Below are 11,589 nucleotides of genomic sequence, written 5' to 3' on the forward strand. Positions count from 1 at the left end.
GGAAAAGATTTACCCATAGACTCTTCTCTTGTCTTTGCCACTCCCTGCACTCTGTGGGAGGTACATGTAGGTAGTGAAATATCTGAAATAGGCTTACACATGGACCAATTACAGTGAGAAGGACACGAGTATACGCAAGTGTCACACAAGGGAGAAAGCTATAGCAACGTAACAGAGAGGCTGCCAGGAGCTATGGGGAAGGGGAAAGCTATTTCATCTGAGTATCTACCAGGCTTTATGGATCAAGTGGCTCCTGGTCTGAGGCTCTGGGGCATGGATAGGGTTTCAACAGGTGCAAGAGCCCCTGTGTCCACTTATGCTGACTTAGCTGATGTTCACGCCTCAGCTACCTACCCTACTCATCTTACTCCTGAGCTTCAGCCCAATTTCATGGTCATGGCGATGTGTTTCCTGCAGCCTCCATTTGGTCTACTCATTCAGGCTCTTTTAGTTCATCTTCCCTGGAGTCTGTCAGGTAGGGGTAGTGTCTTGGAGTCCCTCTCACTATCATACCAGTCCCTCACCATGTGCCCGGATGGCTTAAACAGCCAAACACGTCTCTTTGTTATCTGGATCCTAACTGTCCTCATCTCTATATGACCCCAGTGCATTTACCAGTATTAGAGTTGTTCACCTGGCACTGCTCGATTCCAGATAGCCCTCATGTTTTATATCCACCCACCCCGCCCCCAGAAGGACTTACTCAAAAAAATTAGTGAACATGAATATTCAGAAAACAAAGTTAGTTGGAAACAGACAAAGGTGAAAATTTAAGTCAATGAGAAGACAGGAGGACAAGAGAGAACCATCTGTTCTGCAAAGAGATTTTCACTTTAGTTTCCCTTAAGTCAATGAAAGCGTATGAAAGCCTACCACTGAAGAGAAGTCAACTCCAGTAGATCATATCAAGACATAACTTCAGAGTACAAGAAACCCAAAGTTCCTCCTGGGAATGGGCATCTAAATAAAGGAGCATCTCTTCCTTTTTCTAGCTTGTGAACGATGCCTTCTCTGCCAGAAAGAGAGCATAACCTTGTGTTTGAGTGTATTTGAACATCAATCATGAACTGGTCTCTACTTAGCAATGTGACCTATGCCCCCGCCTGATACCACTCAGGAAATGGTGTACCTCCTACTCTAAGAAGTCAGCGTGTGTGTGTGTGTGTGTGTGTGTGTGTGTGTGTGTGTGTGTGTGTGTTATACTTATGTGTTTAATTTTCTTCAAGGTGAGGGAGACTCTGGCTGCGGAGACAGGGCTGAGTGTCCGTGTGGTTCAGGTGTGGTTCCAGAACCAGCGAGCCAAGGTAATCTGCTTCTCACCTTCATCTGTCTTTGTCTTACTGGTTTCTTCCACCAACAGCAGATGGGCATTGGACTTACTGTCAGCCTTTTTAAACTAACTTAGTGGGCTCTCTTGATTAAAAAGCAACAACCATCAGTGATTATTTCAGCCACAGCATCCCTGCAGAAGGTAGAAACAAAGTGTTTCTTAGTGAAACAGTTTTTGTCATGGCGGGTGGGATGTGTTCACTCCCAGCTTGCGGTGTCTGGCCTCTCTGACTCCAACCAAACCACCTTACTGTCCTAGGTAACAAACAGGTTCTGGGTTACTTATTTTCTTCCTAACTCTAAAAATATACATGTCCTGGCCATTGTCCCAGGATCTTGGTTTTTATTTATCCTTCTTTCTTTCATGTATGCTCATGTATAGGTGTGTGCATGGAAGTGTGTGCATTTACATGAAGGCCAGAGGTCTTCAGGATAGTAATTCACCTTGGTTTTCATTCTTTTGAAAAGAATGTCTCACTGGGATCTGGAATCCCTCAATTATGATAATTCTGGGGGCCAGGCAGCCCCCAGGACCCTCTTTGTCTCCATTTCTCAGCCCTTGAGTAATAGAGTGCACACCAATACCCCGACTTTTTGCCTGAGTTCTTAAACATTGAACTCAGAACGCTGTGCTTACTTAGCAGCACTTTGCAAACTGAGCTATCTTCCCAGTCCTTAGATGGTGATAAATTACCCTCTCAGTAGGTCACAATTCTGCAGCAGAATTCCTCAGATCAGGGCTGTTGTTGCTGTGTTGCTATTCCGTCGACAGAAGACTTCATGCTGCAGCGTCTGTTAGAGAGTTCACAAAGCCGGAGCACACTGCCAACTCCTGGGGGATTTTCTGGCAAAGGAATTCACTCTTCTAGTATATCACACATGCACACGTGTGCGCAAGCACATGCTAGTGCAGCAAATAGTAAGATCTCACTGAGTGCTAATGCTTCCCAGAACACAAGTTGGGTAAAAATACAAGTTGGGTGAAAGGGCTGCTTTGGTGGACGAGCTTCTGATCTAGAGGTATGGATCTCACAGGAAATGCCACAAACACGGGGCCAGCAGATAGGAAGGAGGAAAAAGAGTGTCTGGGCTCATCCCAAGTCTCACTCCCTGGGCAGTCCACACTTCACAACTATCTGAGACCATGAAACACATATCCACATACTTACTGCCCCACACGAGGCAGTTCCAGAGAAAACAGCATGTGGTCCTTACTGGGAAGAAGTCTGTTTCTGAGAAGCCAGGTTAAACTTTGCTGTATCTCTGCCAGCTGCAGTCCTAGGAGCTTCAAAACTAGGAGAGCCCTTGTCACTAAGCATCTGAGTTACGGTGCTGCACCTAATGTGTGTTTCCTGGATAGAGTCAAAGCTGAGGGATCGCTTCCTCTACTCTAGAAACAGTCCTTTCACCAAAGGGTAAAGGTCACACCCTTTCTGCTCTCCCTTGTCATATGGACCCAACCCAGGCCTCTGGCTTCTAATTCTGTGGTCCTCTCCTCATCAGATGAAGAAGCTGGCCCGGCGACAGCAGCAACAGCAACAGGATCAACAGAACACCCAGAGGCTGAGTTCTGGTAAGCTGATGGCTCTTTCCAGCCAGTCCCCACTGTACCCCAAGTTCCTCCTACCTGAGGCCTTCAAATGAAGCTCTTTGAGTGATGTATCCTGATCAGTGACATTCATCCACACCGGGTTGAGAGATGATCAATTTAAGTGAAGACTGGGCTGTAGGTCACTTGTGACAGCATTGAGGGCACTTGAGCTGTACACCAAGAGCAGTCGGTAAGTTCATTGTCTGGACCACGTCAGTGTCAGGACCATGTGCAGAGGCAAAGGCATGTCTGGTTTCTCTTCTTACCCAGTCCTTCTTATTTGAAGCAAATCCACTTTCTAAGATACTCCTGACTTAGACCCCTCTTGTCTTTCTGTCACTTTGGTAAATTTCATGGGATGATAAATGTAAAAGGAATAAATGTTTATTTAGGCTCATGATTCCCAGGGGTCTCAGTTTATAACTGCTTGGCATGTTGTTTTAGGGCTTATGGTGAGACAGAGCATCATAGCAGAAGTGTGTGTTGGAAATCTGTTCAGCTCAGGCTGGTCAGGAAGCTGAAAGAGAAAACAGAGCCTTAGAAATGGTGGCATAAATGTACTTTGTAGGGCCTAGCACTAAAACAGTCACTTATCCTCAACATCTTGAGTAGCCACGAGTCTCTTTCATTCGCTGCCATTCACTACATAGAGAAGCTTCTTTGGTGATGTCTGAGAGTGTCATTTGCTGGTGGGTACAGACAAATCTTTAATGTGCAGTTTGATGTCATATCAATCTAGCTAGAGAACAGTAGTCAGTTTCCCAGTGGGGCCTATGACCTCAGCCAGTTTCCTTTCTAATAGGCTTATAGTATGAGGTATACATTTTCTCTAATGTAGTGAACTTCAAATCCAACCTGAAAGCAATAGTTACCCTGTAATAGTCATGCCATTCTAGTGACAGTCATACACTACATACAGCATCATAGTTACAGGATTCACAGCTGGGTGGGGCTAGTGATGAATTCCCCCCCTCCCAGTAGACCACATAGCACCTTTTAGCACTATGAAAGCCACCCAGCAGGGAGGAAGCTTCCAGCTCATTCCCAGCTTGATTTCTCTATATCTTGTTGTTAAGGTATTTGAATATCTGATGTTTCCTGCAACATATTACTGTTATCTAGTTTTAAGGGCTACCAAGAGGAATACCAAAAGCCTATACTGTTTGAGGAGGTTCTGGGGCCTCCCTGACCAACGATTAGGAAGGTCAGTGGAATTCTTATTTACTAAACAAAAAATGACTTCGAAGAGCAGTAGCACCTGGTCATGCAGGATAGCTAGATTTCCACATTCTTTTATCATAAATATTAAAATTTGATTAACCCTTTCTGTGTCCTCATGATCCCCCATCCCTGATGGCCATTTCTGGTTAAAGCTTTCCATCCTAGAATTCCCTCCTTTTCCCCCATCATTTGTCTGCTTGCTTACCCTCTTCCCTTAAGTCAGCTCTGCTCCCCCACCCCAAGGTACCTTTGTAGTTTCTTGGCTTGTACAGGTGCTACAAGTCACATACACAGAGATCTAAATATTCAAAGAGAGTAGGAAGTCTTCAATTCTGTTCTTAGATCTACCCCACTACAAGGTTATTTGATCTCAGACCAACCCATGTTTCCATGTAATTGTGCCATAGGATGTATGCATCCACAAAGAGGGGCGATCACGCCTGCTACCTTTGTCACAGAGGGTCCCTGCAGCCTTCAAAGAGGGTTGTAGATATGAAGATCAGAGGCATGTCAATTAACTACATGTAAACCAACAAACTCAGGAGAAAACTGAACCATGGATCATGAAAACACACAGATAGTACTTAGGACTCTGCTTAAAGACTTCTTAGGGCAGCTACTAGACTGTATTTAAGAGAGGAGGAGCCAGAGGGAAGTACTATTACTAGGAGTTCATAGAGCGATGCTCATATTGGGGATGAGGTAGCAGGAATGATTTCTTCTTTTCATAAATTTTTGTACATACATGTAGCAGGTTGCAAGTGGAGAACACACCCACTTTCACGGAATCTTTGTATCAACCCTGTGATATCAGCTGGTCCAGTATCAGGAGTCCCACTTGACTGATGAGCATGCAATGGGTTATTTTAGGAAATATCCATCCCCTCAAGTGGCTGTCAAACCTATACAGTGTCCTAACATTCAGCTTCCAAGCCTGCACCTCCGTCCTCCACTGTCATGGGCTTTGGTAGGGACAGGCTGAGAGACACTGACACCACCTCATTTCTTCCTAGTTAGTAGATGAGCAAGCTAAATGCCAGGGAAGTAAAATGTATCACACAGCTTGCTCAGTCACACACCTCTAAGGTGGTCCGCCGTGTGTCTTACAAAGTACTGTCTATCTAAGCTGTTTGGGAATCGCCTCCATCACGAGATAGAAGTGAGCGGGAGTCTGACATCCAAAGCTACATTGGAAAGGATGGAGTGGTTCCTCTCAGCCCCACCTTCTCAGAATATATTATATACATGGATGAAATTATCAAAGAAAAAATGGACCAGCTAACAAACAAACAAACAAACAAACAAACAAACAAACAAACAGAGACAGGGGAGTTCCTCTCAGCCCCACCTTCTCAGAATATATTATATACATGGATGAAATTATCAAAGAAAAAATGGACCAGCTAACAAACAAACAAACAAACAAACAAACAAACAGAGACAGGGGAGTTCCTCTCAGCCCCACCTTCTCAGAATATATTATATACATGGATGAAATTATCAAAGAAAAAATGGACCAGCTAACAAACAAACAAACAAACAAACAAACAGAGACAGGGGAGTTCCTCTCAGTCCCACCCTCTTAGAATAGATTATATACATGGATGAAATTGTCAAAGAAAAAAAAATAAATGAACAAACAAATAGACTGGGTAGTTCCTCTTAGCCTTCAACCTCTCAGAACACATGAATGAAGCCGTCAAAGGACAACTTAAGGAAATAAAATAATATGAATAGAATAATAGAATAATATGCTGGTTCTGACTTGGGCCCGCTTGGGTCACTTACTCTGGTGTTGGAGGGAGCTGTAGGCTGCCATGCCATGAGAATCATAAACATTAGACATCACTAGTCGGGGCTGAGCAGTCTTTTGGGTTCTGGGATGCCGGTTGAAAATGACCTGTCTCCTTCTTTGTTTGTTCCCCAGCTCAGACAAATGGTAGTGGCAATGCTGGCATGGAAGGCATCATGAACCCCTATACAACGTTGCCCACCCCACAGCAACTGCTGGCCATTGAACAGAGCGTCTACAACTCTGATCCCTTCCGACAGGGTCTCACCCCACCCCAGATGCCTGGAGATCACATGCACCCCTACGGTAAGAGGGACTCAACCCTCAGAGGTCCCTCTCGGTCTGCTCGTGTGAGCTTCCCATCTTTCTTAAGCACATCTACGCAATTCCCAGAGACTTTCTCAATTACCAAATAGGAATGTGTCCCACAAAATATTGCTGACACCATCTACCTGATGATGTGCAGAGGATTCCTGAGCACATTCTTTGGTGACATTTCCATGTGTCATCAGTTTCGAGGCTTCGTTGTTGAGCCTTTCCTTGTCCACCTTGCCAGTTAGAGCAATGCTCAAGGGATGTGTCCTGGAGACTCTAGTGGGATGGGTGAATGAGTGTAGGGTCCCAAGGTCATTTCATGTTTACATTAAGAAAGGAAGTGTGTGACTTACACTCTATGTGACTTAATATGTGATACGGCATGCCCTAAGTCATCCTGATGATTATACAATAAAGTTTGGTTCAGCGTCTTGTAAAATTTAGTAGCAGAGATATAAGGTGTTCACTCTGCCAACTTCTGTCCTTTAGTTAATATTTCTTGTTGGTCAGGAGTGGGACCAATTGGTAAAATGCTTCTAACACATACATGAGGACAAAAGTTCAGATACCCAGCATCCATGTTAAAATTAGACATGGCTACAAATATCTGTAGCCCCGTGCTTGAGGAGAGTGCAGAGGCAGGCACATTGATGGAGTTTGCTGGCCAGCCAGTCTTACCAAACTTGTGGCATTCAAGAATGAGGAGGAGACCAGCTGAGGAAGATATCTGACATTAGCTTTTGTCCTCTACATGCACACACTCAAACATGTAACCAACACACACACACACACACACACACACACACACACACACACACACACACCACAAATTTGTTGTTAAAGTCACCTTTACTTTGGTTTATCCCAGCTTCAGCAAACACCATGGTGTTTGTGGACCCTCACTGTCCAACCTCAGGAACACATACATTCTAGGTTTGTACCTGTGTGCATCCCATTGATGCCCTTCCCTTTCCTCTTTAGAAGACACGTGTCACACTCAAACCATCTTCACTCTGCTACATCGGAAACCAGGGCAGATGCAGTTTTGTTGTTCATTTTGCAAATCATTATGTCTATGACCTTTAACAAAATGAACAACTAAATCTCAGTGATAAGTTTTGGGCACTTGCTTCTGCTTCTCCAGGTGAATTGAAGTGCAGGTACACCCTGCCAGGTTCAATTGTAATGGTACCTCAGCTGTGGTACAGTGTGAGCTCCTGGCCTCTAACCAGGGTACAGTTGAGGTCAGGTGCCTAACCTTCCTTTGTCGTGAGGTGGAAATCTAGGAGACAGAAAAACCTTGGTACTTCCCTGCTTTTTGAAATGACTGATGTTACCAGCAAGATCAGAACTTGAAGAATCCATGTTCATTTCTTACCATCTGTCCTTGAGGTGCCTTTTGTGAGGCCAAGGACATTCAGGATCCCTGTCTAAGTCCCTCCAGCCTTTGGTGATGAGCCTACCCCGTGTTCTCTGTGTAGATACCCTCACTGTTCATAACTTAGCTCACATGGCTTAATGCTTTTCCAACCTTGGGCATGAACTCTCAACGAGACTCTGGACCCAGCATTGTAACCTTTACACTTTTGTGTGTAGTTGTTCCCCATGCTTCAACACTTAGTAGGTTCTCATCCCTGGGATGTATTCAAACACTTGTTCAGCTAATTTCCTAACACACAAGAGTGTTATTTCTTCCAGACCCTCATGCCCATGTCCCATCTTCCTTTCAGGTGCTGAACCTCTTTTCCATGACCTGGATAGTGACGACACATCTCTCAGTAACCTGGGCGACTGCTTCCTGGCAACCTCAGAAGCTGGACCCCTACAGTCCAGAGTGGGAAACCCCATCGACCATCTGTATTCCATGCAGAATTCCTATTTCACCTCTTGAGTCTTCTCCTAGAGTGTTGTGGCTGGGCTCCCATGTGGAAGAACCATACTGTGTGAGGGATTGCTGACTTTAGGATGGGGAGGCCAGAGAAGAGGTGGGCTGGGGAGGGAGGTTTGTTGGGGATGCTGTCGTTTAATTATATGGTGTAGCACAGCATTTCCAAAGACTGAATACATTATGGATCGCATAGTTTAATGTTTCTAATAAGAATCTTAGTGTTAGATATGAAGATGTGTTTATCATTAAGGACAGGGTCTTTTAATATAGATATTCTCAAGCAAACTAGATATCTAGGGACTCCCAACAGCTTCCCGCCATCCCGGAGAAGTGCTTGTCAAGAGGTGCCGTATGTCTATTCATCTACACACCAATAGACAGACAGATAGGTGTGTGTGTGTGTGTGTGTGTGTGTGTGTAAAACCTTTCATACTTTATCATCAAAGTTTATTCCTAATTATAACAGACACCAACTGTACAGCAAAAGTAACTTTATTTTCAGTGTGAACTATATTTAAGGAAATGCTTGATGCACTTAAGTTATAAAATGAGATAATTTACTTTTATAAACTTTATTTTTAGTTGGGAGGGACTCATCGGCAGGGCAGAGAGGGCTACTCCACCTGGCCCCAAAGCTTTGAGTGCTTGAGTTCGTTCCGTGATCCTAGCCTCATTGAGGGCTAGAATGTAACGCCCGATGGCAGGCAGCATGCTATAACGAACTCATGCTCACTCTGGTGTCAAGTCACCGGGCCTGAACGCAATTGTAAGCTTATTGGTATGGTACTGTTGGGTAGCATCTGCAAGGTTGTCTCGACCCCCCAGATTCAGCCTCGATGAGTGTGGAAGAAGTTGATAGCCACACCTACCTCCCTCTCTATGAGTGTGGATGAGGTGGATGCCACACCTACCTCCCTGGGGACACTAAGGCTCCATACCAGGACATGACTGAGGGTGAAACAAAAATAAATCTGATATGATTTAAAGTATAACTGGATCATGTGCCTGATGGTAGAGGATACCTGGGGTCACAGAGCGGGAAGTTCCGGTACCCCAAGTCCTATCTCTCTGCACAGCCCACATAGCCACATGACAGAGACACAACTCCGAGGGGGTGGAGACAACACTCCATCTGAGAAGGTGGGAGAGGCATGGTAGATGGAATTCTAGAGCAAGTGTTGACTTGCACATATGTTTTTTATTATTATTTTGTTTTGTTCTTTTTAAAAAGTCGTTTAAAAATGACTGTACGTACCCCAAAATCCGGAATTACTTGTGATCTCTGTTTGTCTCTTTCTTGAGGGCCCATAGTCTACAGGGCCTGCTCATAAACAACCTCATGGAGTTCATAGAAGCAGAGGGGACCAGGCAGGTACCCAGGGCTCTTCCTTTCATCTCCTTTTGCTGACCCTGAGCACAGGAAGACCCAGCAGCCATTGTACACAGGGACAATTCCGTGCCCCAATCTCCAATTATGGTGCTAGGATGGGATCTTCTGTGTTAGAATTCTCCGGGGAAGCAGAATGAGTAGGGGGAAGACAGAAGGACTCCACTGAGAGGGGCTGTGACAGGCATGCCTGGGGACGTCATCAGAGCCACGAACATGCCCACCTATCCACGTCATTCTCTGCAAGGCCAGAGGAAGCATGTCCCTTAGTCGTAGAGTGTGTGTTGTGTGATTTTTGTGCTCTTCTTTATAATTTATACAAACCATCGGGAAACCCGAACCAGTCTGTTGACTGAGAATGAGGCAGGCACAGGTGGCACGGACGGTGTCTGTGTGGCTGATTGGTTGGAGAATGTAGCAGATATTATGTGAATGAAAGCAAACAGAGATCCTTAATTCTACTCTCTAATGATATACCGAGATGAAATTAAAAGCCTCTTACGAATGAGCCATTGTTTATTTGGGGGAGTATGGTGGGCAGGGAACGGGGAGAGGAAGGGGGACATGGGAGTTTCTTCCATGGAGATGTGAGTTTCTTCTGCAGAGGCATGGGGATGTGCTTGTGGTGAAACTTCAAGCCTAAAGGGAAGGGAAGCCTCTAGCTAAGACGGATAAGGTCCTAAAGCCGCCCCTCTTCCTCCGAGAGGTTCTGGAATGTTCCGTCCTTGCTGTAGAGGTCTCTCACGACAGAGGTTGCAGCGCACAGTGTGTGCCCTTAGCTTTGGCTCATCATGGGGGCCAGCTGAAGAAGCAGTATTTCTCCTGTAGGGCTTGACACAAATGCCTGACAGAATGGGAGAGCAGAGCAGCAGCCCATGCACCATGGTTCCCTGACAGAGTCTCCCAGAGTTCTTAGCAATTCTACATTTAGAGTTTTTACTTACATGGAAGAGAGTTTGGGCTAAACGATGCCTCTCTAGTGCTCTGAGGCGTCTTTGCTCGTGGCTCCCAAGTTTTCGCTGGGAACTGGTTATCTCTGACCTGTGTGCTCTCCTTCCAACTCTGAGCAGACCTGTTCAGATTCAACTCATTAGGTGCTGTTTGGCCCCTGAACAAGGAACTTCACTCTGCTGAGCTGATTCCTCATAGAGTGACAGAGATGATACTTGTCGCCATCTTCAGGGTGAAGGGGGCAGTGAGTGTGTCCTACAAAGCTAAGGAATGGGTTGACTGTTCTCAGGACCTGATCAATGATGAATGGCCTATGGAAGTCTCAGGCTATCTCTGAAGAAAACGGAGAAGATGCTGGCCCCTCTGAGCTGAAGGCAATCTTCTGTAGCGCTCACCAGATGGGCATTTGTTAAAGCTCAATGAAAATATCACTTAATCCAGGGCAGATACTTAGGGTGTGGCTCCTGTTGTGTAAGACATGTAGAAAAGAAATTCCACTTTTGAAAACATGTCGACGAACTCCTAAAGCACACAGAAGGAGTTCTCAGAGCATAGGAGATTTCTCCTGACATCTCCAGGAATCTGTATGGGGGCAGAATGATGGGAGAAGTGAAACTGGGATCGAAGTGGAGAAGCAACAGCCTGCCTAGGAGAAATGATTTAATACTTACCATCAAAGTGGGAGGGAAGTGAAATTAACCTTTCAGCTCCAAAATCAAAGACAAAATAAAGTCCAACTGAGCTTCATGTAAATCAATCTCTCTCCCTCTCCCGCTCCCTCTCTCCCTCCCTCACTCCCTCTCTCTCAGAATACACAATGAGATGAAAAACTAACGTTTAAATTCATTAAAATGACCCTATGAAGAGTCACAATTGAATCAAAACCAAGCGGATAAATTCTTTCCTCAACTCTTACAGTAGTACAACCTTGTTCCAATGACAGTAGGACGAAGGACGAGACTCATTGCTAGAGCTCAAGAGAAGGCCTTTAAGTTTATACACTCTCTCTGCACACACAGAAAAGTGTGTGTTGCGTGGAAACACCCTTGTCTTGACTCCAAGCTGGGCTCTCAGATTTCATCCCTTCATTGACACTTGTCTGTGAAAAAAAATCA

General features: G+C 45.1%; 1 protein-coding gene across 2 annotated transcripts in view; it reads left to right on the forward strand.

Moving 5' to 3' along the window:
• The window catches only part of Lmx1a (LIM homeobox transcription factor 1 alpha), a 143,665-nt gene extending 133,634 nt beyond the window's left edge, over nucleotides 1-10,031 (forward strand). Inside the window, exons 6-9 of one of the 2 annotated variants that reach the window (XM_017598709.3) lie at nucleotides 1,227-1,304; nucleotides 2,833-2,902; nucleotides 6,069-6,239; nucleotides 7,979-10,031. In XM_017598709.3, coding sequence (XP_017454198.1) covers nucleotides 1,227-1,304; nucleotides 2,833-2,902; nucleotides 6,069-6,239; nucleotides 7,979-8,139 — 480 coding nt within the window. In that variant the 3' untranslated portion in view covers nucleotides 8,140-10,031. The remainder of the gene's footprint in view (nucleotides 1-1,226; nucleotides 1,305-2,832; nucleotides 2,903-6,068; nucleotides 6,240-7,978) is intronic. The other variant, NM_001105967.2, reaches the window with a different exon arrangement.
• The last annotated feature ends 1,558 nt before the right edge of the window (nucleotides 10,032-11,589 follow it).

Source organism: Rattus norvegicus, chromosome 13, assembly GCF_036323735.1.
Source record: "Rattus norvegicus strain BN/NHsdMcwi chromosome 13, GRCr8, whole genome shotgun sequence".
NCBI classification, from domain to species: domain Eukaryota; kingdom Metazoa; phylum Chordata; class Mammalia; order Rodentia; family Muridae; genus Rattus; species Rattus norvegicus.